A 27,090-nucleotide genomic window follows, 5' to 3' on the forward strand; every position below is an offset into this window, starting at 1 on the left:
AAAAACACAATTATGTACTTTACACTTAAGTTTTTTACATGTTATTACTCTTGAGCTTATCTTAATCAGAGTGGCAGATAAACAACTTGAAAGTTGCTACGTTTCCTTATAGAATGACAAAATGAATAGAAGTGCATTGATTAACAACTCTGGAGTTTTATATTTGATATTGCTAATGAGATATTGGCAATATAGATTTAACATATATATGCACTAAATACAAATAGATAGCATCTCAACCTTCTGATTTATTTGCTTCAAGTGCTAGTGCTTGAAGATTATAGGTACATCAGATTCACCACATCAAAAGAACAAAGGAGACTGTAATTAACAAAGAAGCAAAAGATTTATGCAGTTTGTTGTCTCAACATCTCCAACCAGTGTTAATAAATCTGATTCAATTTGTTTCTAATAAAATTACAAATGATTTATTGACTCTCTGCACTAAGGACTTCACATATATTTTCAGATGATTGTATGCAGCAAACACAATAACCATGACCGACAACAAAACCACATTTTAAAATTATGATTGAAAAACTCATGATAGTTGGTGCAGAAATAAAAAGACATGGTTTTGGTTCATAATTACTCCAACCATTGTGGCTCTTTCACAACATCTCCTAGATACTCAGCTGCAACAACCTCATACTTGATACTTGAATCCACACGCAAAATACTATGACTATAAATGTAAGTTAATTTTATCTTTAACAGTTATTGCCTCACTTATCTCACTTGCTGGAGAAACATTATTACAAGAGAGCACATAGAACACATAACACATCATAAGCTAACTATATCAACTATGAAGATTTAAGATGAATGCAAAATTGGATTTCCATTTACCTTACATGCGTAATAACGTTGAAGAGTGAAGGATTTAATCAATTGGAGAATTTGAGTTGTTGAAAAGATGAAGCTGGATAAAAAATTGAAGAATTAGTTGAATAGATGAGGCAATAAATCGTAAAAGGAACTGACGAGGAAATCAATAAACCGTATTTGAAACAAATATAAAAAAAACAGCAACTATCTTCAGCCATGAAAATAACTAACAGCTATAGCACGGTAATGCATAATTCCTAATCTTTTGTTTTGTAGTGGACAGTGCAGTTTGCACTTTAATAACTAAAATTCTAATATATGTTTATTAATTGAGATTTAATAATCTCAATAGATTATCATATATTCAATTAGTTAGATTAGTGGACTTTAGAGGAGTCACATCCATTGATGTAAAGCAATTGTATCTTTCATGACACTACAATAAAACTTCCTGTTAGCCATGATTGTAAATCTTGATTACTAACATTAGACTAAAAATGGTACCATGATGTCATGTATAATAGAAAAAGCAATGTGATCATGTTAATGATTAACTTAACAACAACTTAAATAATTTTCTCTACTCTCCAATAATTATTGCTTGATGACAACAACCATTCTATCAAATAATAATCAACAACAGAAACTAATAGAATGTATACATTTATAATTTGTATAGTTTGTTTGCTTGTTTTCAGTGAAGTTCGGGTAGAGAAGCATAAAATTAGGGATTTGAGAAGCTCCAAAATTGGTATTAGAGTTGATGAAGTGATTTGAAACAAAATTATATAATTAAAAAAGGAGCTGAAATGATTTCTTACATGAACAAGCTTGGAATGAATTGATTTCTGGATAGTGATGAAGTGATTTCTGGAAAAGAGAAGAGAAGAATAAGTGATTTATGGTGTGAAGTGAAGAAGAAGTAATTTTTTGAGAGGAGAAGAGAGTGCATGAAAGAGTGAAAGTGATGTATGTGAAAGATGAACCATGGGCCACAGTGTTAGTTTTGGGCCTTATTTTTTGAATTTGCCATGGTGTATGTAAGTATGGCTAAAAGTCTGTCCCTAAATATCTTTTGTTTTGTAGTGATCACCAAAACCACCACGTCGATCCAGTCCTTCTAGGAGACGTTCCCCCAAAAACTCAACAGGAACGTCCTTTGAACAGAGACCGCAGAGACATGTATCACTCCATTAACCAATGATAAATGAGTCTAGTGGACATCAATACAATATCATACGGATTCACCGCATGGGGCACCTCTGCGGTAGCCCAAAAAAGGTATGTTCGGGAGGTCATGTAGGCAACTGTTCAGAATCCTCGTGAACATCATGAGAGTAGGGTGGCACTCCCAATCTCCTTCGACGACTGTGATTATAAAGGTGTCATCCGCAGTCATAATGATCCCCTCGTCATCACCGCCAAGATGAATAACAAAAAAAGTTGGGAGGCTATTCATCGATCAGGGCAGTTCGACAGATATTATGTTCCAAGACTTATTCGCCAAGATGGAGTTAAAAGACATAGACTTATTGCATTGTGATGGTCAGGTAGTTGATTTCACTGGGCAAGGGATCACCCCTCGCAGCTATGTTGACATATGGCTTACTATTGAGGAGCAACCCCTAACGAGGACAATCCATGCAAAGTTTCTGGTGATTGATTGTAACTCTACTATAACGCCATCATGGGCCGACCAACATTGAATAATCTCAAAGTAGTGGTCTCCACTCTGTATCTATGCATAAATCACTCCATGCATAAATAATTTACGTTAGGTAAACAAGTTAATTTTTTAACTACCAATTATTTATTTTTTATATTTTTACCAATCAAAAAATTGTATTCCCTAGCTGAAACTCACCGAAAACTGGAATGATATTGTTTTCTGTTGGTTTATTGTGTGGATATGAACGGTCAAATGTTAATAAAAATATATTTTCATTACAATATAATAAGATCTCATAGCATATATGTGTTCTAAAAAAACTGTTGAACTGATACTGTAGGAGTTGTCATCAATGCAATGTCGCAATGTAAGTGAAGCATGCTATCACGTCGCATAGAAACCTAAAATGCAGAAATAGTTATGATTACAAATTACATCATTCAACAATCTGAAAAAATAAGTGAGAATTCAACAGACTCACACTCCAACTATATACATATATTCTCAAAACACTTGTTCATACATATTTTCTAAGTGTCTCTTCTTTCGTGATCTTTTCTTTTCAATGGCCACTATAGTTGCATCAATTGAATACCTTGTTCATGAGATTCTTCTTCGTTTGCCAGTGAAGTCAGTACTCAGATTCAAATGCGTTTCAAAACAATGGCTTGCTCTCATATCTGACCCAAAGTTCTGCCACTCACACACTCTTCACCCTTATAGAACCTCTCGAGTTTTTCCTTCTGCTGTCTTGTTTTCTACCTTAAACTCACCAATCTGCCCAATTATCCCTTTAAAAACTAAGAATGATTCTGGTTCTTCTAATTTTCGTGATGTTAAAGTTCCTACTGGAACCGTTGTTCAATCTTGCAACGGTCTAATACTTATTCAAAGAAATACTTCAGAAAATTTATCAGAAGTTGAGTACTTTATATGCAATCCAACCACCAATAAATCCGTTCCTGTAATCTTCCCTAACCAAAAATTTAGTTCTTCAGTAATCTCACTTTTTATCTGTTTCGAACCATTGAAATCACCGTATTACAAGCTCGTCTCAATTCGATTCAAGAATTATACATCAGAACATGATATGATGAATATGGTCATTTATAGATCCACTCCTGACACTGAATATGTTTTTAATGTTTATTCATCAGAAACTAGTTCATGGATTGAACCTGGGTTTACGTTCTCTACTCCTGATGCTGAACCCACGTTTCAGAATAACACGGTTTTCGTCAATGGTGTACTGTATTGGTACATTTTTCGTTTGAAGAAGTTTTGTTGCTTTGATTTCGAGACTCTAAGTTTTAAGACATTTCCAATGCCGTTGAAGATTGAGAAGAGTGGAGTTTTGTACTTCGGTGAATGCGGTGGGCATTTTATATTTGTTTTACAATCACGTTTACAGATTGATATTTTGGAGATTAATGTAGAGAGTTCTGAGAGTTCATTGATATCAAATGTGAAAGAATGGGATACATCTTTTTTTCAAGAAATGTTTGGTCCTTATTCTGTTGTTAAGGAAAACGATAAGGACACAAAGATTGTGTTTTTCCGAAATGGAAATGTTATGTCCTACAATCTAGCGGATTCTTCATATGAAGTGCTTATGAGTCTTAACTCTTGTCTGATGCCAACACCAGGATGTCATATTTATCAACATTTTGAAAATCTTTCTAGTGTTTGATCATAGTAAGTTACATGTTTGTTTGTTTGTTTTCTCGTATTTGGTTCTTAAGTCATTTGTTTAATAATTCATACAGTAAATTTCATTTGATTGTCTTTGTTTGCCCTATTCTTTTTTCATGTGTATCTTTGTCTTCATTATTTCTCATAAAGGTTTAATTTGGTTTTTCATTTGCGCAGGATAATAGATTGCGATTTTGTTGCTTCTAGGCTATAGCAACATGGTATAAAGTGCAGAAGATTCAGTGATGTTATCCATTAGGAATCTCTATTTGATTTTATTTTATATGCTTTGTAGACTTGCACTTTATTAGTAGGTATTGATCATTGCAGTTGTAAACTTTTGTGTGAGATCAGTGAAGTTTTACTTTAATCGTTTCTCATTAAATTTACCCTTTTAAATTTTTGTCATTCAAATAACTAATGCATTGCTGTTTAGTGTTGTGTGCATAATTTGTTTGTGGTGTGTGAAGTATACAGTTGTTGTAGTTTCTGCCTCAGCTTTTATGTTGTGTTTCATCTCGAACTCATTGAGGAGTTCTACTTATTTCATCTTTGACTAGGTAATGGACTTAATTTCCCTATATTTCTATAATCTTCTTAATGCTCTTTTTCCTGGTTTTATATTCTCCTTCATGGAGTGAGTAAGAAACGCATTTAATTGTCTATTTAGGTGTAATAATATTTAAATAAATATATGGATTGAAGTGCTTGTTTCTATAATATTTTAATTTCCTTCTTAATGAATTAATTGCTTATTAAAAAAAGTTATATTTATTTAAATATGTGAATGGGTTAACCGGGTAATGTTAGGTTAGTTGTTTTATTTTATATGGTTATATAAAATAGAATAATTCTAGAATGTGTTAATGACCAATGTAGTATAATGTAGGTTTTGTAAAACAAGATGCATAAAATTGATATTTATGTAGGGTTTGGTTCAACGGATTTTCAAAATTATTGTAGAAAATAGACATTTAATAGTGATCGTTTTTTCGACCTACTAATACTCGCATAGATACGCATACACATTAGCATTTGACATTTATTATTAACAATTTATAGAAACGATGTCACATTGACGACTTCTTGTTTAATAGATTCACTTAAAATGTCAAACAATTTTATTTTTTAAAAGTAACCATTGAATTTTGATTCAACATAACCTTAATCCAAAATATATATTATTTATATTCATATATAAATACATATATCTATTATAGCTTATTGATAGCATTGCGTCATTCTCATGACAAAGACTACATTTTGACTGTCAAATAATAACTTTTCTTTGGACCGACTATTATTCACATAAAATTTGTTTACAATTGTTACTTATTTATCATCACATGTTATTACTTAGCCAAATTGTGTCTTCTTTTGGGCCGTACACTATTCGCATAAATAATCTCATACACATCTGGGTAATTTTAATCAATTTCCATTATAATGATTAGTTTGACAACATATTGCATCAATTAAATAAAAAATAATTACCAGATAGAAGAAAAACAATAAGAGTCCATTATAAAAAAATTATGATCTTGGAATTAAAACCTACCTTTGATATCTTTTATGATAATCAAATTTAATCTAATAATGTAATTCCAAATAAAAAAAAGATATATTACATTATATATGAGCATATAAAAATGGATGTAATATTAATCAAATACAAAGTAAATCAAGAGTGAAAAACATATAAAAGATATATGTTAATCATTATAAAAAATTCCAAATTGAATATGATCATGTATATCTTAAAATATATATGTAACACTATATGTACACTTTCACACACTAACATAGTAAAGTATATATAATTTTAAGCATTAACTGTAACCATTATATATATACTAGTGTGTACAGGCACTTCGTGCCTGCCGACGAATATTGTGTGATACTACATATTCAATTTTTATATATTATATATTTTTTATGATAATGTTTAATTTAAGGTGAGATATATGGTTAATTAATGTATTGATGATAGTTGCTTATGATTATATAATTTTTTGTAAAAATTAAATAATGTTAAGGGTAATATAGGGAATGAAAATTACACCATGATGGAAGTTATTTCAAGTTTTGGCTTTAATCACATCAACCTCAAGCTGAAATTATATACATACATTTTAATTCGTAATATATATACAAGGCCATGAATTTCAGATTGTACATGTATAAAATAAAAAACACATCTTAACTGATATATACCTTATACATATAGTTTAACAAATTGCAAATTTGTAAAGTGACAAAAGCCAATGTCCAGCAGTAAGGCATTAGTACATATATAATATACATATTACATAACACATTCATAAAAGATAATTCAATATTCATGCACATATCTAAATATATACTTCAACACATGTTGCAACGATTCATAATACAAATCACTCATAATTCAAATAAGCGGAAGCGAATAAACGTTATTCTCATTGTTCCTAAAGACACAATTTTCATAACTAATATCGGAAGCATAAAAATCTCCAAATTGAAAAATAAGGATTTATAAAAACATTGGGGAAAACACCTTTACTGGAGAACCTTGAAATTCAGAACCTTCACTCTGATACTACTAGTTAGATATTTCCTGATGATTGGTGAAATATCAATCCTAGGATCTTGAATCTCATGATTGTCACACATTTATATAAAACAAGGATAGAATATCATACATGAATTCATGTTATCTAATCTACTGATTTGATATACATTTTGATAGAGTTTTGGTATGATGACCTTCCTCAACCAAATCTTGAATTCCTTTTGGGACCTTCGTTTTCTCTCTGATGATGAGAGATGAAACCTATTTGTGATTTGGTGTATTGAGGACAATAATCATTCTATATACGTTAACTTATAGGGTTCCCGTTATCCCATATACGCCAACTGTTTGGGTATCCACTCATTAAGCTCATATTCATTATGAGTTTCAGAAGTCGTATAGGTTGTTAGTAATTAGACCACTTGTTTGTAACCCCAAAATAAATAACCAATATAATTGTATTAAATATATGATGTCCATCTTAATTAGATATTATGAATTTCTAACAAATAAGAGTGTTTCATTTTCAAAGTGGATTTCGAAAAGGCTTATGACTCAGAGAACTGAGACTTTCTTCTTTATATGATGCATAGGTTGGGTTTCACCCACAAATGGAGAAATTGGATTAAAATTGTCTACAATCTAACTCAATTTCAATTTATTGGTGAATGGTAGCCCAACTAAAGAATTTTCAATGACAAGAGGTTTAAGGCAAGGTTATCTGATAGGGATAATTCTAATCAAATGTAATGGTGCTAAAAAACATTTTGAAATGCTTTGAATTGGTGTCTGGTTGAAAATTAACTTCCAAAAAAAGCAAGTTCAATGGTTTTAACTCCAATTGTGCATTTCTCAAGAAGGTAGTTGAAATATTAAATTGTCAAATAGGCTCTAAAAGGCTCTCTACCTAGTCTCATGTTATTGCTACTTTCAAAATGAAGCTCTCTTTTTAGAAGTATAAGCTTATCTCCTTTGGTGGCAGCATAACTCTCTTTAAAATAACACTGCCCCATAATTATCTATTTCTTTTGGTTTTTTACAGATCCAATTTCTGTTATAAATAAGATCGACTAAATTCAAAGATGTTTCCTTTGGAGTAATAGAGGGAGAGATAAAACATATTCATTGGGTGAGCTGGAAGGATATTTGTAGATCTAAAGAGGAGGGTGGTTCTCGGGATAAAAAAATTGATTTTGTTCAAAATGTATCTTTTAGGAAAATGTAGTTGGGCACTGTTAAGTGAAAGTCTTAAGGTCTAACTAGATATATATGACAATGGGTTTAAAGTAAGGATAATGAACTGAAGCAACTCGGTATTCGTTCAAAACTCGATTCATTATTTAGTTCGATAAACTTGGCTCATGAGCCAAATGAGCTGAACTTGAGCTAGAAATTGAACTCGTTAAATAAACGAGCCGAACATGAGTTGAATATAGTTCGACTCGTTTGGTTCATGAGCAGACACGATATATATATATATATATATATATATATATAACTTTTTTGAAGTATTTTTTTCAAAATTTAATAAATTATTTGAGTTGTTCAAATGAACCATTCAAACTGAACCAAACAATTCGTGAATTTTAATCGAGCCGAACTCGAGCTAAAATAATAACTCGTATCGAACTCGAATCGAGTTTCGAGCCGAGCCAATCCTTATCGAGCTAAACTGAGCTAAACTCTAGTTCAACTCGGTTTGGCTCGTTTCCAACCTCAGTTTTAAGGAGTCCAGGGGATTATGATTATGATTGGTTTAAGATGGGTATTCTTGGTGAAGAGATATAGATAATCTTAGACATAATAAGAAAGGTGCCAGACGTGAATGGATGGGTGACAATATCTGTAGAAGTCTAGATTCCATAAATACTATTAAGTTCTGGACATGTATAAGGATTGAGTGACTTTCTTAAAAACTCTTTTGCTATATTGTTTCAGGTGAATAAAGGTGGTCAATATTCAATTAGAAATGAATATCAAATGTTGCAAAAGGTGGGAAATGTGACAATGAATTCTACAAGAGAATATGGGCAAGTAGTGCAACTTTTCTTTTCAGTTTAACTACAGTTTAATACTTACTGGAGTGAAATTTTGTTCCGTCACAAATACAAGTTCTAGTTCAAATAATATATAAGCACTCAAAATTTCAGAGAGGGAAATTGAAAGTGTGCATGTCAAGAGGAACACTTTAGAAAACTCTCTTTATATGTCATGGTTTTGATGGGGACAACTTGTGCTAATAAGAGCTTGAAGATCATCAACATGTTTAAGTCTTTGATTGGTACTACGCTTAGACTAGAAACTAGTTTAAGTTCAGTCTAAGGCTTAGGTCACCTAATAAATATCTCATATGCAAAATCTTTTAAATCATTTCAACTTTGAGATATGTCATTCATTTATAATATGTTTATGCATCACATAAATACATGTATATGTGCATTCTAGGCATAAACTAAGTGTTAAGCATGTATGAATTAAGTGCATAACGTATTTGAGTTTTTGTATTTAAAATTACACATGAAAATATGATGTTAATCGATTAAGGCATACGTTAATCGATTAACCTAACTATTTGAAAAGCTGTTGAAACTGAAAAACTTGGAAAACAGAATCAGTTACGTTTTTGAACAACGTTAATCGATTAACCAATGCTTTAATCGATTAACTGGGCTTCAGAACTGATTCTTTATAAACTGCGTTTTCAGAAGTGATCTCATAAGTTGCATGTTGCATTTTTTTAGAGTTAGAGCATATTTCGTGATATTTGTTGCATCTAGTTGTTAGTGCATTTGTGAGTTTAGAAAGGAGAGAATTCTATGCTTTAGGATTGAGTGGCATTTCATGATATATTTCTCATCATTTCATCTCACATGTTCATGCATTTTATTGATGCTTTTGTGAAGTTTTTACATTCTGTAAATTCTGTTTTTCAACTAATACATTGTCATATTGCATGAGTTTGTATTAGGTGTTTAGAGTAAAGCCTTACTTGTTAAATATGAGCTTTGTAATTGCTTGAGTTTACGTGTAGAATTTTGTTGTGAAAAATTGTTGTAACATTGGAAATCTCAAGGTGTCGTATCACCTAAGAGATTGAGTTGTATCTTCATATTGCTTAGAGTTCTAGATAAGGAAAGAACAGAGGTTCTTGGCTGGGGCTATGCCGAAAGAAAGGTTTTCTTTATCGGTAGAAAAAGAGTCAAACCATAGAATAAGGTTCTTTATTTTCTTGTGAATGCCTAAGTTGTTGTAATTGGATGATGTGCATGTAAAAACATTGATTCAATTATAGTGAAACTTGTATAGTAGAATTAATTGCTATATTCTGTATATTTGCTATACTGTTAATACTCTGATAAAATTGTAAGCTCTGTGTATTCATTTCATTATCGGTTAATTGTCGTGCAAGTAATCGAATCTGCCTAAGCTTATTGTTTATGTTTTAAACGATTAAATCAAATTCGTTAATCGATTATCCACATTCTTTTAATCGATTAAATATGGGTGATTCAGCATTAAGTGTGGAGTTTCGAAAAGTGGATATTCCAACCGCTACACCTATTCAACCCCTTCTAAGTGTATTGTAACCACTAATACCTAACAGAAATAAGTATGAACAGAATATTAATAGCGAGATTGCAAATGCAGATAAGTTGAAATTTAAAATTCCAAATAAGTAACACTAACTTATGAGGTAATTTCAGTAAGTAACTTCAAAATTATATAGAATATATTTGTCAAAATTAACTTAAATACAATAATACTAACCACTCACGCCATTCACAACTAGGCTCAACATAAACCAGAGGACGAAACAATAACCAGTGTATAAGAACACACAACAAACAAACTATAAAAAGTACTTAAAATAAAATTAAACTGCCGTGAAATTATTATATGAATGAATTTCCGAAATACAAGAAGAAAAATGAGTATCAAAGAAACGATAAAATAAATGGGAAAAAGATATATACACCGACAGTGTAAATGTTTTTTACACTGTCACTACATCATTCACCATTGATTTTTAGTCATCATTGACTTTTAAATAAAAGTATTGTCAATGAATGGTAGATGATATACTGACTGTGTATAAATCTTTACACTGTCATACATTTTACACTCAAAATAAATACTTAATTGATGGAACAACCAAGTTTATCACAACAATAATCAAAATACTTATATAACAAAACATATTAATAAAGTGAAAGACTACCTAGCATATAAAATAAAAAATAAAAGAGAATAATGTATCTCCTCTATCCAGTAAAAATGTGACATGTGTGCTATTTTGTTTATTTTTAAAAATAAATTTTATAGAAAATGGTGAAACATAACACATGTCATGATTTCACTGGCAGAAGTATAGAAGGAGCATTCTCAAAATAAAATTAGCAAGATGATCCTCGTGGATAAAAAGAACGTGTAACATACAAATTTACTTATTAGGTACAACACATGGAAGATTCACATAAGGTTGATAAACATAGTACTTGGTTGCATTCCTCAGAAACGAGTAAAAATTACTAATGTCTGTGAAGCTCGAATCCACATCAACGAAGGACATAATCTCTTAATTTTGGTTAATTAAACACGTTAGGTCATCATAATCATCGTATTTAACAACCGAATAAGGAAAAAAGATTATTAACTTACTTCATCAAACTAGGAACACAAGCCACTCACAATTTACTTCATCCAATTTCCAAATGCAAAGGGTAAAATCAAAACGTGAATCAAAAAGATGATTAAGAACCACACTAGGTTCACGAAAGACTAAACAACGAGAAACCTTAACTTGTCCAGACAATGAAAAATTCTTAGAAGTTTGAGTGTCAAAGTCCAAGTCAAAACACATCCTTCGATAAAAATCGTACCAATACAACACACCATAGAAGTAAACTGTTTTAGACTGCGGCGGAGGGTGAAAATTAAGATAAATGAAACTCAACCCAGGTTCACGCCATGAACAAGATTATGACGAATACACGTTAAAAACAACATATTCAGTTTCAACAGTGGAATCACGGTTCTTAAATGGGAATGAAACAAGCTTGTAACGTGGTGAATTGGTGCAAAACAGATAAAAAGTGAGAATAGTGAAAAACTACAACATTGGGTAGGGAAGATAACAGGAATAAAGTACTCAACTTCGTAAAAACTTACAAAACCATTGCAGGATTGAATAACATATTAATAAAGTGAAAGTCCATAAAGCATACAAAATAAAACTAGCCAAAGGGTCCTAATGGATAAAGTCATTGGTTCTTCAGCAGATAATACCATCTGGCTATAGCTTCGAAGCAAAAACATTGCAATCAATCACCCTGCACAAATGGAAAATCAATTAAAACCAATTTATAGAAAGATGGTACTAAATTGACAATCGAAAAAAGAAAAATTCACACAAAAAGGACAACGGAATAAGCTTAAGAAACTTTATGCACAACCTATAAAAAGAACATGCAATTACCAATACTCTTAGTAGGTCCAACCCATGTAAGATTCTCATAATGTTGGTAAACAAAATACTGCATTCCATTCTCCAGAAAAGGACAAAAATTACCACGGCCTTTGAACCTGGAATCCCCAAGATTGTAGGATACAGTCCCTCCATTTTGGATAATTAAACAACTTAGTTCAACCAAATCATCATCTTTAACAACCGAATAAGGAATAAACAGTAGTGGTTGATGAGTTGATTCCAATAAATTCAAATTAAGCCTCACTGGCCACTCAGAATTTACATCATCCAATTCCACAATGTAAAGCTTAAAATCAAAACGAGAATCCAAAACAAAATTAAAATCCCAACCATCAAAACCACGACATGATAATAAATAATGAAACTCGTTTTGCACGGCCAATTCACATGTCTTAAAATTTGGAGCCTCCAAATCCAAGTAAAAACACTGCCTCCGCAACGAGTCGTACCAAAACAATGCACCATTGGAGTAAACGGTTTCAATCTGCGGCGGGGGGGCAAAATCTGGAGAAATGAAACTAAACCCAGGTTCATTCCATGAACTAGTTTCCGCTGAATAAAAATTAATAATGTATCCAGGGTCCATAGTAGAATCACAATACTCGAATCGAATTGTAAAAAGCTTGTAATACGGGGATTTCAATGGGTCAAAACAGATAAAAAGTGAGATTACTGAAGAACTAAATTGTTGGGTAGGAAAGATAACAGGAATGGATTTATTTGTGGTTGGATTGCATATAATGTACTCAATTTCTGATAAATTTTCGGATGAATTGCTTTGAATAAGTACTAGACCATTGCAGGATTGAAGAACAGTTCCTGTAGGAACATTAACATTATGAAAATTAGAAGAACCCGAAATGTTATTAGTTCTTAAAGGTATAACTTGGCAGGTTGGTGAGGAAACGAATGCGGGAGCAAGCAAGAGAGCTGAAGGAAAAACGTAAGAGTTGCTATAAAGGCGAAGAGTGTGTGAGTGGCAGAATTTTGGTTCAGAAATGAGAGCAAGCCATTGTTTTGAAACACATTTGAATCTGAGTAGTGACTTCACTGGCAAACGAAGAAGAATCTCATGAACTAGGTATTCAATGGATGCAACTATGGTGGCCATGGAAGAGTGAAAGATAACGAAAAAACAGAATAAGAAAGGATAAATGTTGAAGGGTTTGGAGCATATATATATATATATATATATAATTGGAGTGTGAGTCTGTTCATATTCTACATTTAGGGTTTCCATGCGACGTGAAGGCATGCTTCACCTACATTGCTACATTGCATTGATGACAATCATTCCTATGCATGGAGTGGGATACATTGCATTAAAAAGAATATGCATAAATTTGTTGTCATTGGAGAAATTCTTTTACTTGATAATTAAAAAAATTAACTTGTTGATTCATCATAAATTCTTATGCATGGAGTGGTATACAAAATATGATATTTGATTTTGTCTATTTAGGTAAAGCCTTATATAGGGGTGAGTAAGAGTCAGTTGTGTTGAGTAAGGTTTCTTTCTTACCTAACCCTAAATGTTGGTATGACCATTTTTTGAATTTGGATTTGACCATAGACTTGAAGTTAACTCAACCCTAGACTCGAAGCTAACTCGACCCCAAATATCAACTAGGGCAAACATTGAACCCGAACTCAACTCTAGACTCAATCAAATATAATATATAGTTTGTTCGTTAGATAAAGACTTCTCAATATTTTATTTATTATTATGTAATTTGATATATCAAATGTTATATCTAGATTTATACTATATATAAGGGAAAAACAATGTGTAACTATCACCATGATATAATTTCACTTTCTTATTTTGCCCTTAAACTTTTTAATTTCTATAAAAAAACTCATAATAGATTATATGTAATCATCACAATATATTAACCACCTCTCACATTAAGTTGAACATTATAATAAAACAAAAAGTTATAATATAAAGTATCTCCAATAAAACAATACAATATAAAATATACTCAATAAAAATATATATATTCTAATTCTATAAAATAGAATATATAAAACTTGAATACAACAATATCATAAAAGTATGAAAGTGGGCTGACAGACACGAAATATTTATCACCACTAGTGTATATAACTGTTAATCATGTATATATGATCAAAAATAGAGAATCGGTAATATTTTCAACCAAATATATATCATTAATCTATACACAATTAAATAGAGGAATATACAAGCATGATAAGTGAGTGACAATAGGACGGGGCGGGACAAGTCATGTTTGTCCCCTACCCGGTCTTAAATATCACATGGGACTAATTTCTGAACCTAAATTCGACTCTAGACCCAATAAAACTAACCATATTCGGACTCGATCTTGATTAGATAAAAGTGGGTGAGCGGGTAGGGTTGGGCATGTTCGCCCCTAGTCTTATATATGATGTGGCTGTAACTCTAGTGAGGCACGATGGTATTCTAGAAGCACAAGAAGACTCAAAATTATAAGGAGGACGATAATGAGGGCATGGTGGCAACTACAACCATGAAGTTAATGGATAAGGTTGAGATGTGATAGGCTTTGACACTTTATTTTAATGCACCTATTCATTTTTGGCTCTTTTATTTGAGTAAAATGACTGGTCCAAAGAACATTAGTAGCTCACAATTAACTCAACTTCTTTAAAAAAAATCTATTGTCATCTTCTCTTGAATATTATTTACTCTTTTAGTATCGATTTGGTTCATTTCATCACTTAAATAATGTTTAAGTGTACATCTCAAGATTAATATTCCATTATCAACTATTAACGACACCCTTAGTGATAAAATAGACACAATTTTGTTTACTATATTTAACATATTACATCAATAAAATTAGAGGTATTTTTTAATAAAAATCTTTAATATTTACTATTTTTGTTTAATTTTTAATTCCACAGAAAGAACATATATTAGTGTAAAATATACTAATATAAATCAAGGGACTGTTATGTAAATCAAACAGATTCATCCTTGCTGTGTCTCTTTCATAAGTGAGAATTTTTCCCTTTCACACAACATTGGTATAGAAATGGTTTTGCTTTGGTACTCAAGCATAAACACTTGTGAAAACTCTTCAACCATGGACTTGTAAGTAGTCTGAATAAGACTGGCATCATCAAGATCATGCAAATAACCTGTTCCACGACTAACACATGATCGAGCTTCTGTCAACAACCCCTTAACGCTTCCGACTTCACGATCACGTATTCCACATGGGACGATCCATTTAAAGGGAGACATATCCGTCGTGACATTGAGTGCTAAGCCATGATAGGTTATCCAGTGAGCCACTCGGATACCTATGGCTGCTAGTTTCTTGTTTCCTGGAAGAAATTACAATGGAGAAGAAGACTTAAGAGATGATTACGGATATCTTAAATTTCAACATACTTGAAATCATGACAAATTCACAAGTATAATGGACTTTGTTTTACAATCTTATTGCGCGGTAGAGGTACATAAAGGTTGTGGTAGTTAGTGACTTCTTTGAAGGTAAAGTGACTTAGTTCCAAGTGCAACATGAAACTAGTTAAAAATCTGACTCCAGTTTTAAGAAGCATCACAAAATTTTCTAATTGGTGTCAATCAATCCTACCATTAGCTAAACTTCTTGTTTTCTTTGTGAAGAAGTTGAAGCATATATTAAAACCCATTAAATTAGGAAAACAAATTTATCCAACATATTTCCATAGGATCAACAATACTAATTCAAGTAATCTTAACTTATTAGCAAATATCCATCATCTAAATATGACTATAATCTTATTCACTAATACAAAAGAGGTTTAGAGGGAAAAAACTCAAATGTTACAACTAAGTGAAAGATTGTGTTTGATGATATTAGATAAAAGTTTGATCAAGCCTGAATAATTAAAAAAAATTGATGTGGATAGTGATACGCAAGATAGTTTAGGACCAGAGCAACATGTTTGTGGGTGGGGAACAAAAATTCAAACTACTTGTATGTGATTTAAAAAGGATTTAGAGGCTTACCAACCCAAACACCGGTTAAACCTTCTAGCCGAGAGGCTTGAATTGAAAACGTTGAAGAAAGAACACGAATAACAACCTCCTCAAGGGTCCTGAGGTACCAATGCAGATCCATCTTATGTCTTCGGAGGTTGATAATGGGGTACATAACAATCTGCAATAGAAAACGCAATTGAAAGTTTAAAAAACCGTTATTCAAATTAATAACACTGAACTGCCAATAAGGTTGTTCAAAATTATATGGTACCAATTTGGCCTTTCAAAGATTTTGAGTTTTTTTACATCAAATTAGTCCTCCAAATGTTTGAAATGATATCCAAGTGGTCTTTCTAGATGCCATAGCTTGACAAAAGTATAATTTTAAATCTTGGAGGACCACATTGATATCAAGTGAATCTTGGAAGATAACAGTGTTAGTTAATAGTTAGTCAATTTATTATAGACATAAAATTTTAGAAGCGTAGCAAGTAGTTTAGAGAAAGCACCTGACCAGGGCCATGATATGTAACTTCTCCACCACGCTCAGTACGGTAAACATGAAAGGGAGCACTTTTCATGTCAAAATTTAGGTTCTCCTCCGTACTAGCAGTACCCAGTGTATAAACAGAAGGGTGTTGCAGAACAATAAGGGTGTCAGAACAATCTCCATACTTTTCAATCTGTGCCTTCTTTTCTTTAACAATCTCTTTTTGCAACGACCATGCTAATTCATAAGGGACTTGTTCCTCGTGTAAATCGATGAGCTCACAGCTGCACAATTACCTTTTATGGTCAGATTTTCCGAAGTTAGGATCTATAATGTTAACAGAAATAGAAGAGCAGATTAGAACTTACATCCTTCGGTCGCTTTTAATTACAAGAGAAGTGAATTTGGATGGTTTGGAATATGAGAGAGGCTTGTGAAGGTTAGAATGGGGCCACAAAGGTAATGAAGGACATGGTGATACCAATGATGGGACTGAGCTCAAACAATACACACTCAACAAAGTCATGTTTGTTTCGTATACCTCTCTGAATCAGAATTTTGTTTACACATATGTGAAAGCAGCGAAGCAACCTAAGATGACGGCAAGCAACAATAATAGGAGGGGAGGATGAGACCAATGCTGTGACACAAAATTCCGATACATCACCAAAATAAACCCACACCTCAGAAGCTGTTACTAAGTGAACATACACAACACAAACCTTTCAGCCAAACACATCAAATGGTACACATTCATCAAAATTCAATACTAGAGGTGTGCAAAATTGAAGGATGAAGCGTATATCTCCCGAAAAATTTAACAAACAACCAGGCAGTCCTCCTAATCAATCCTTTCATACACAAAATACCCACAATACGCCTATGTTTACAACCGCAAAATCAATCGGTACATGAATTTGTTTACACAAAGACCGGCAACTAAAATGCAGATAACATAATGACTTGGAGTCTAACACATCATCAAAAAAATTCAAATTTGTTGATAAAAATTCTATACCATCACAAAATTCTATACCACTAAATTAAAAAAGAGCTGCCGAGTGCACGAGGCTTGTACGAAATCTGGACCATGACATCTTGTCACTAGATAGTAACCTTACCATTATGTCGATGTTCACCCTCTATACCATTAAATTGTTAAAAAAATTCCACATTTAAGTTATAATGATAGGTTTTCAGTATCATAAACAATACAAAATCAGGTAAAAATATTAAATTCCGTATCATATAAATTATTATGCTGCCTTTGAAATTCGCTAAAAATATCAACATGAGAGAGTCATGATGAAAATTGAAAAATCAAAAGAGCCATTGGTATTGAGAAACAAAAAGAAAGAATGATAAAAGGATTCTGTAGTTTCTACCTTCGCCGCAATATCCTCTGGCGAAGATAACTATGCGAGGCAGCGTCTTTTCGGTGCTGATTTCACGGCGGAGAGGTCACTCTCGGTTTTTCCGCCACAACGTGGCGGTGGTTCTGATACGGCGGCGGCGTGGTATTTTGACGGCGGGGAAAAGTTGATGGCGGCTTTGTGAAGAAAGTGAGCAAAGAGAGTGAAACCAGAAAGGAATAATTACAAGGTAGACAAGGTTATTTTCGCACCTTTAAATATGTTTTTTTCCTCCTGCTATATAATTATTTTTTATTTTAGTTATTGTAATTTATTTTTTAATTTAACTTATTATTTATCATTGATTTAAATTACTTTCACACAAAAATTAATAATAATTAAATATAAACAGTGCATAATATAATAATAATGTATGAAACTAATACATTATTAATACATTTTAAATGATACGATCAAGGATTTAATAATATAGATATGATCAATTATGGTGTTAACATATTATATTGAACTAATTAACTAAAGTATAAACTAAGAAAAAATAATTGAAAAAATAAAATAAAAATTACATATATTTGCTCTTACCTTTAGATGAAAAGAGGAAATAAAATAGAAAATCTATGTATTTAATTTTAAATTTTGAGTAAAATGTTGATCATCCTTTATATAGTTAGATATAAAATTTCTATTACAAGGAAAAGTTAAAAACTAACTACCCTACTTGAAACAAGGGGTTACAACTAACTGAAAACCTTCCAATTGCTTGTTGCACAAGGTATTACTCTACTTCTTCTTGCTTCTTCTATTCACAATGTGCTTAGATTAATAACTAACATTTGCATAAAATAAAAGTGTTAAGCTTTTTTTCGTATTTGTATCACACAAATTACAGATTACATATAATCTTTACCTTTTTTGTAATGAGTGAGTAACTATGGAAATGAGTCAAGACAAGCTAATTTGTTCAAGTCAAGTTCAATGTAAACTATTTTTTGTTGAAGTTTGACTTGATTTTCGAACTCTCAAGCAAGCTAATGAACTGAAATTTATGCAACTCATAATCATCATTGATTATAAGGAAAGTCATTTTGTAGTTGAAATATGATAGTTGTACCTAAAATTTTACACAAAAAATACTCCTAACACTTTGCTCGAACAAGATAAGCAATAGATGTGACATAGATTTGAGGCATAAATTGGAGAATAGGAAAATTAGTGAGCTCAAAAAGCCTTTCAACATTACAACTAGTATCAACGACTTGACTTGCCTGTCGATCCTACACGTAACACCTAGATGAGAAGAAGTGACTTCATAACCATGATCACACTAGTATCCTACATAAAGAAGGTTGAAATTATATATTGTAATAAGACATGAATTAGTGTTATAAACTGCACTTCAAAACTGTAATTGTGGTTTTAGGAGCCTCCGTAAAAGCATCTACACTACACTAGAATTGGTATTCACTAACACTTAAAGTAGCAATTCTACAACGCTTCTAAAGGTTGTAGAAAATAAAGAATTGTCTACACTTACTCAAGAAAGCATTATAAAAAATAGAGAGTCAACATCATATTCTCAAGAAAGCACTGTAGAAAATGGAGAAGGAATTGTGACCGTGCCACTGCTCAAGTCATGGCCAAGCCAACTCAGGATCTGATCGTGCCAAGAGATGGCTCATGACCGAGGTAGCTAGGCATCATGATCGTGCCACTGCTCAAGTCATGGCCAAGCCAAAATCTAATTCCTGATCGAGACATTTTGTTGTATGGCGCATCAGATGCATCATCGTGACTGAGGCGTGCTAGGATCGTGATCGAGCCAAGTCTGACATTGTGATTGAGGCAAGCTTGTTGGTTGGCGCATCAGGCACACCAAATTTGGCGCATTAGGCGAAGGCATCACATGCATGGCGCACCAGGCCTCCACACTTTGGTGTGATGGCTTGGTCATTCCCGACACACCAAGGCCAGGAATGCTACACCAGTTTTCCTTAGGCTGAGTCTTTTTTGTGATACTTCTAGAAGAATGATTTTGTAGTAGAACATTTTTATTTGACATGTGCTAAATGAGGAAATTAGTTATAGTTAGTTAGATAGTTGTAACAGTTTTAGTTGGAAAATTGTTTTCTTAAGCCTCAAGTAAACTCATATATATATATATATATATATGACTTGTATTAGCAATTCTAATCAATCATGTTACACTATTTCATTTTTTTCTTTGAGTTCAAATTCCTTTAGGTTTAGTTTGGGAGTTGGATTTTGGAGAGGAAGGAAGGGAAATGGAAGGCTTGGGAACCATGAAATACACTTGTGAGATGTCTGTCAAGTCTTCCCTTTCCCTTTTTTCCCCTTCAAAATCCAACTCCCAAACTAACCGTTGGAGTAGTCTTCAAAATGATATCATTGTGGGAAAAAGGTAACAAAAACTTGATAGTGACACAAATGAAAGAAGTAGTGTAAGAACTAATGGCCAAAACTGCTTTCTTCATATCTAGGCATGGAAAGAGTTCTAGTTAAATACATCTTCTGAATCACTTGGAGAAACAGGTTCAATTGAACAAATTATATGTTTGTTGGTACAACAGAAGGCATGGTTACTCAAAAAACAATAAAATAAAGGGCATAGCATAAATATAAGAGGAAAATAAGAATTTGCTAACAGAGTTCGGCCAATTGTTTCTACGTTTCCGAGAGCGTTGAGCGACTGCCAATGTATTATTAGAAAATAAGGATTAAAAACTTTGTTAGACTCATGGGCCAAAGGCATGAGGTTTTCCAAATTGGTGCTAATGATTGGTACACATTATAACAAGAAACTTGAGTTTAATATAATATTGATTTCTTTCCTTCATTTCAATACAATACAAGACTTCATACAATAACATAATTCAACTATCCCAACAATGCTAAACTAATTATATAGGTATGCTCTCCTAAAATTGAATCTGTTTGCCTACATATTTTTTATCATCATAATATTCTGGTAAGAATGTTACAATGGCAGTATCAAAATCAAAAGTGAGAAAACATCATTGCCTACATATTTTTTATTATCATGAGTATTCTTGTAAGAATGTTACAATGTCAGTATCAAAATCAAAAGTGAGAAAACATCATTGCCTACATATTTTTTATTATCATGAGTATTCTTGTAAGAATGTTACAATGTCAGTATCAAAATCAAAAGTGAGAAAACATCATTGCCTACATATTTTTTATTATCATGAGTATTCTTGTAAGAATGTTACAATGTCAGTATCAAAATCAAAAGTGAGAAAACATCATGGAAGTAAAGAAGGTTACAATGTCAGTATCAAAATTTTGAATAATCCTTTAACATTTCTAAGGGAAAAAAATATGCAGACATTTTTCATACTACAAGATGCACAGCTTCAAATAACAGTATGATATTTTTCTCACCAAAAGTTTTTTGGTACTGGTATTGACTTTAGGCCTTTATCTGCACTACTAGGAGACCGAGAAAACCTCGTAAACTTGTTTAGCTTCAATCGAATAGCAGGAACTTTTCGCGCAACAGCCTGCCAAATCATTTGGACTGCATCACCCTCCTTAGATGGGAATTGAAACTTAAAGAGATGTTCAACCTCTTTCAACTTGTTCCACATTCGAGTCCATTCATCTTTGTCGATACTCCTAATGAAATTGATTAGAAAATTTTCTTTGATCGCATCGCTCGTACGAACAAATATGCAGAACTCGGAGTAGTCAAGGACATCCTCATATGGAAGCTCAATTGCATCACTGATGATAACAGGGACACAGTGACTGGCAATGGCATCGAACAAGCGGTTCGATGAAGGAGTGTCACCAGCAATGTTAAGGCAGAATTTCGAAGAACGCATGCCTTCGGTTGCTTTCTGAATTCCACCTTTCTGAACACTTCCAAATGAAAAATGTACATCTTTTTCATCTTTTAGAAGATAAAATAACTCTTGCCTAGCTAAACCTCCCTGTTCATAAGAGAACAAAATCAAGTTTAGCACAATGCTTTACATAAGAATCAAAGGAAATGAATACATAAAAGTGATGTCAATTCTATTTAAGAAACCATGTCTGAACATGATTCTCAAGATTTTATAAGCACAATAGAAATGTAAAAGGATCAATCAGAAAAGAAAAACATTAAAATGAGTTTGTGTCCAAAGTAAGCATGTAAAGGGTGTATATGCCTGAACAAATATATGTTGTATCAACTCCTGTCTCACGCTGTCATATCATTTAATAAGTTGTGATCTCTATACATCAGATTAATAAAATGACAGTTCAATGCACGAGACTTCCACCTATTAGGATATGGGAGGGTAGATGCACGTAATCTGACTGTTTTTAGGATTTGAACTCCTGACCTCATACCAGTAAGCAACAACTTTAATGTTGTGTCAAGCTCCCCCGATATTGCATCAGACCCGTATGTATATAGAACTCGGCTTAATATGGCACAAGTAACCCTAAAGAGAGAAAGGCATTCCTAGGAAAAGTTGCATCTTTCTATGCTAAACTTAGTTATACAAATATATGATTATTAATAAAAATGATGAAAGCATAGATAAACAACAGCATGTAACAAAAATATCCTGACAATGGAACTTTCTGTTCAACTCCAACCCCATAGAGTACAGAGAAACTTCCAAATGTTAGAAATGATGGACCATGGAAATACTCTAATAATCTCAAGGAGTGCTTCTCGCTTGCGGGGGTAAGGCTGCGTACATCTACCCTCCTCGGACCCCACTAAGTGGGAGCCTCGTGCATTAGGCCGCCTTTTCTTTTTTAGAAAATGTAAAAGACTTAGGTTTGTTCTCTGACTTAATACAGTTCATGATGTAAATGCTGAATTAGCAATCTCTCAAAAGCTGAAATAATCAACAAAAAACAAGATATTAAAGAGAAAGTGAACCATACATCTTTTCTGTAAATTGCTCCTTGAAAGTACAGCAATGTCAGACGGCTATCGAAGGTTGAAGCATCATCGACATAGGAACCGATTACATGCTTATAAGGCGCAATTACATCCTTTTCAACATTGGCTATGTTTGGAGGATATCTTCCGAAATCCGAAAGTATGAATGTAGCAGGCCACAATTTCATTCTTGCATCAAGCATACTATTCGGATGATGAGCTAAAATCAAATGATCCTTTCCCCCTGATCTCTTCCATTCCTCTTGAGCTGTCAAATGCTCAACTAACTTTTCTTGTAGTATCTTGTTCCTGCTCTTCTTTTCGTGTGGATTAGTTTTCGAGTATCGATTATAGCTCAAGGATGAAAAGAATGGTACAAATATAATATCAGCTTCACTAGAGTTCCGAACTCGGATCGCAGACCCAGGCTTGAGGGCTTGTGGAATTTCAGAAGCTAATAAATCCAATGTGAGCCAAAACTCTATGCTATGTTGCAAATTCAAACCTCCCGGATAACGCGGTATTTCAGTTCTAATATCAGGCCACACACTACTCCCACTACCTTTCCAATCCATTAGTCCAAAATGGAACTCTAGAGGTAAATCATACATGAAAACCTTCAGAACAAATTTATCATTTCTTCTGCATTTCCTATAATTTGTTTTAGACTTTTCGTTCTCGCGATTCTTTTTCGCCTTACCAGATTCATCTACATTTACACTATCTACAAGGATTGCTCGGTTTCCTAATGAGGATTCTTCGACATTTTGGTTCTGCAGCCGAGAATCTGATTTTGAACCATCAAAGGTAGAGAGAATCTTTGAATTGGGTAATAAGTTGTGATCGACGAAACTAGGACTACCCGTGGATCGCAAAACATAGAACCAAGACATGAGAAACAAAACAGTTGTCATTGTGAAGAAGAAAATCAATGACTTCCTCGAAATAACCTTAATGGAAGACACATTTCTCTCTGCCATTGAATTAAGGAAAATGTTTGTTCTACACTTGTGTTAGACACTGACACCAGTATATTGATGTGAATGTTGTAAGTGAATATCAATGTATCTCAAATTCTGAAGTTTATATGTTCTGAAATCTCAATTGGGTTATCAAATCTTGTTGTAATAATAATAACATTTCAACCATTGATTCAACACTTCATATCAGCCCCTACTTCTCTGATTGAAAAATAACCATAGTTAATTCTTGCAATGCCTTCAAAGAAAAATGTACATACAAAAAAACAATACAAAGTATTTGTTCTATGAAAAGGGTAACACAATCCTATATTCATTGATATTTTACACTACACATAACATTTATGATCATTTGCTGAATATATCATGATATTGTGACAAGAAGAACATAAATGATTCAAAAGTCAAAACAACAGAACAAAAGAAAATGTCAATAGATTAAATATCCACTTTGCATATTAGTCACATGAGTGCAGTGAAGATATTGTAGTTGGTGCAGTGTAGTTGTGATTTTAGGCAGAAGAAAAATACTATGTAGAATGTGTTTGTGTTAGAATAGAATAAGGGTGCATGAGAATAGGGTATAACTGTAGAACCGGGCTTATTTTCTTGAAGTTCCACTATTTTTGGGTCAGATTCATAGGATTATATGACTCAATGAAACTCTTTTTTCTAGCAATGTTCCTTCTTTTTTGTACTTTTTATTTTCTCTGTCTTCCAATGAAATTTAACCATAATAATATATCACAAATATCATATAACATGTGAAATTATGATGAATGTTGAAACTGCAAAATAATAATAATAATAATAATAATAATAATAATAATAATAATAATAATAATAATAATAATAATTATAAGAATGTTACCTAATTTTGCTTGATTGGTTCTTGAATAATTGCAGTGATATGTTTTCATCTTTGAGCCAAAGAGTGGTAAGAGTTATTTAGGATGCATCCAGCCAGATACATCAAATCTCATTGTGTTTTCCTAGGTTAAATAGTGTTAAATAAATTTTTTATATAATCAATCATAATAAATGTCGTTCCAAAAAATTGAATATTTAATTTAGTACGATTCATGAGAATCAAATTATGTCTTATACAAATAGTTTAACTTCTAGATATTAGTGGTACATGAATTTTAAAATGAGGTTTAAGTTGTTAGGACCAGAAACCCAAGTAAAATTTTAAATGAGGTTTATCGTTAGTATCGGCAGTTTGTGGGAACTCCTAGGTTCATATGTATAATTTAATTAATTGGGTGGAGAGAACGTGTGAGATAAGTCTATGAGTCATGTTTGCTTATTTCAAAATGATATTATTTACTAAGTCGGTTTAAGTGGTATATGTTTGATTCTTTTTAAGTAAGGTCTCAGATTCAAGTCTTGTATATGAAATCCGCTGGGAGAGTTCTCACATACATATGGATGTTTCAGATTTAGAAAAAATTGCTTCCAATGCAGGTATGAAGGTGGGAAACAGAAAAATTATATTATTTAGGTGGTTTTGCTATTAGGTTATATCATTCACGCCATCAACAAATTATAACCATTAAATTTTATCCCATTAAACGAAGTTGGATAAAAGGATGGCCAAATACATAAAATTCTCACTTAGTGAAATTTAAGAGGCTAGTTATATATAGTCATATCTCATATCTATGTAAGTAGGAAAAATTTGTTTACAGGATTTGAACTCGTAATCTTATAATCTGTTCCGCCAATTAAATTAAAAAATTGAGTATGCTTAGAATCTGAAATGGAAGAATTGGAAGGGTTGAATAAGATAACATTTTCCTTATTTGTTATGGATTTTGCCAAATAAAGAACCAAGTCAAAAGAAGGAAGCACCTTCAACCACTAATAACCTGAGTGAGTGTTTGTTATCCTCTCATCTCAATGCAAACCACCATGGCGGCAACACCATCCCAAACCACCTTAGTTGGGTCGCACTCCTTATAATTTGATGCTTTTGACAAATTATACTTGTTTGTCGTGCTCTTCGAGAATCCCCTTAGAACCTATTAGAAAAATTATCGAGTACATGATACCCTATTAAATCTTAATGAGAATCTAGCATCAATAGATATCAATATGGTTCTAGATATCCTTTCAAGAACTATGTCGTATAAGATAGTGTTTACATCTCTCTCCATCAATAATATAGATCATTTAGTTTGCATGTATCACTATTCTGGTTACTTGAATAGTTACTCTAACATTTCATTGGATCATCCCACCTAAACAATCCAACAACACTACTTTAAAAAGTTATTGTCATCATTGCCCTTCCATCATCTCAGTGATGTTGTGAATTGCGTATCCACTGCATCATCAATTGTTTGTATGAACATTAATTGAAGTTAATAAGATTAAGTCTATTAACCAATCTTTTAAACTTTGTTGACTCATCCTAAGACATATCTTACTTAGTCATCATCATTCCGTTACGAGCTATCGACGATGTCATTTGGTGAAACACCCAATCACGAAACACAATACTTCTTGTTGGACCAAATCTTAAACATTGCTACATCGTGATACAAATACCTAACTTAGTCTTCCTTTGGAAGAAGAGAAAGAGAGGAGAAAAAAGATGAGAGGAGAAAAGTTGAATAGAAAGTTCTTCTTTCTCTTCTTTGGTTGAGGAAAGAGTTTAAGAAGAGAGAATAAAAAATGAGGTGGGGTCCACCAAATTTCTTTCTTCTCTAAGGTGAAGAGAAAATGAGAGAGGAAAATTGGTGACTAAAATCATTTTTTTCTCTTCTTCTAAACAACCAAACAACACAAAACTCAATTATATTTCTCATCTTTTTCTCTCTTTTCATTCTTTTTCTCACATATTTCTCTTTTTTACTTTCTTCCTTCCAACTAAATAGAGCATCAGTGTTCATTGTTCTTAAACAACCTAATGATGATCACCACTTATGGAAACACTTGGTGCTAAGATGGTTATCAATAAAATCATTGGGCTTAATTCAATCATTCACATTTCACAAGTGCATGTACAGTAAAGTAAAAAGATACTATGTTTCAAGAAATTCTCATCCTATGTACCAAGTGTAACGCCCCGAAAAATACTTCTCAAAAACATTGCGGAAAAATGGGTA

At 32.5% G+C, this 27,090-nt stretch overlaps 4 protein-coding genes across 6 annotated transcripts; 1 reads left to right on the top strand and 3 right to left on the bottom strand.

Annotated features, from left to right (window-relative positions):
• On the top strand, nt 3,063-4,187 carry LOC109335554 (F-box protein At5g07610-like). The gene has a single exon (XM_019571689.1). The coding sequence runs from the start codon at nt 3,063-3,065 to the stop codon at nt 4,185-4,187; it is 1,125 nt and encodes a 374-aa protein (XP_019427234.1).
• Nucleotides 12,066-13,339, bottom strand: LOC109335556 (F-box protein At5g07610-like). Its single transcript, XM_019571690.1, has 2 exons — nt 12,217-13,339; nt 12,066-12,070 (listed from the first exon to the last, which is right to left on the bottom strand). Exons 1-2 carry the CDS (start codon nt 13,337-13,339, stop codon nt 12,066-12,068), a joined length of 1,128 nt encoding a protein of 375 aa, XP_019427235.1.
• On the bottom strand, nt 15,177-18,236 carry LOC109335053 (plastidial lipoyltransferase 2-like). Of its 2 annotated transcripts, none has more exons than XM_019571096.1 (5): nt 18,086-18,236; nt 17,069-17,291; nt 16,720-16,984; nt 16,238-16,388; nt 15,177-15,567 (listed from the first exon to the last, which is right to left on the bottom strand). In XM_019571096.1, exons 2-5 carry the CDS (start codon nt 17,224-17,226, stop codon nt 15,209-15,211), a joined length of 933 nt encoding a protein of 310 aa, XP_019426641.1. In that variant the 5' UTR covers nt 17,227-17,291; nt 18,086-18,236; the 3' UTR covers nt 15,177-15,208. The 2 variants fall into 2 exon arrangements, with proteins under 2 accessions (XP_019426641.1, XP_019426640.1); XM_019571095.1 differs by having other exon boundaries at nt 17,069-17,340.
• LOC109335255 (probable arabinosyltransferase ARAD1) lies at nt 21,312-24,609 on the bottom strand. 2 transcript variants are annotated; one of them, XM_019571382.1, is made up of 3 exons: nt 23,816-24,609; nt 23,000-23,782; nt 21,312-22,047 (listed from the first exon to the last, which is right to left on the bottom strand). In XM_019571382.1, exons 1-3 carry the CDS (start codon nt 23,975-23,977, stop codon nt 21,493-21,495), a joined length of 1,500 nt encoding a protein of 499 aa, XP_019426927.1. In that variant the 5' UTR covers nt 23,978-24,609; the 3' UTR covers nt 21,312-21,492. The 2 variants fall into 2 exon arrangements, with proteins under 2 accessions (XP_019426927.1, XP_019426926.1); XM_019571381.1 differs by having other exon boundaries at nt 23,000-24,609.

This window comes from Lupinus angustifolius, chromosome LG20 (genome assembly GCF_001865875.1).
Source record: "Lupinus angustifolius cultivar Tanjil chromosome LG20, LupAngTanjil_v1.0, whole genome shotgun sequence".
Classification (NCBI taxonomy): domain Eukaryota; kingdom Viridiplantae; phylum Streptophyta; class Magnoliopsida; order Fabales; family Fabaceae; genus Lupinus; species Lupinus angustifolius.

Excerpts from the sequence above, each read along its gene's own strand:
- LOC109335554 (XM_019571689.1), top strand. The coding sequence starts at position 3,063 with ATGGCCACTATAGTTGCATCAATTGAATACCTTGTTCATGAGATTCTT.
- LOC109335556 (XM_019571690.1), bottom strand. The coding sequence starts at position 13,339 with ATGGCCACCATAGTTGCATCCATTGAATACCTAGTTCATGAGATTCTT.
- LOC109335053 (XM_019571096.1), bottom strand. The coding sequence starts at position 17,226 with ATGACTTTGTTGAGTGTGTATTGTTTGAGCTCAGTCCCATCATTGGTA. Across the intron at positions 16,985-17,068 it reads ATTAAAAGCGACCGAAGGAT|CTGTGAGCTCATCGATTTAC; the intron begins GTAAGTTCTAAT and ends GTAATTGTGCAG. Across the intron at positions 15,568-16,237 it reads TTTAACCGGTGTTTGGGTTG|GAAACAAGAAACTAGCAGCC; the intron begins GTAAGCCTCTAA and ends AATTTCTTCCAG.
- LOC109335255 (XM_019571381.1), bottom strand. The coding sequence starts at position 23,977 with ATGGCAGAGAGAAATGTGTCTTCCATTAAGGTTATTTCGAGGAAGTCA. Across the intron at positions 22,048-22,999 it reads GAGCAATTTACAGAAAAGAT|GGAGGTTTAGCTAGGCAAGA; the intron begins GTATGGTTCACT and ends TCTTATGAACAG.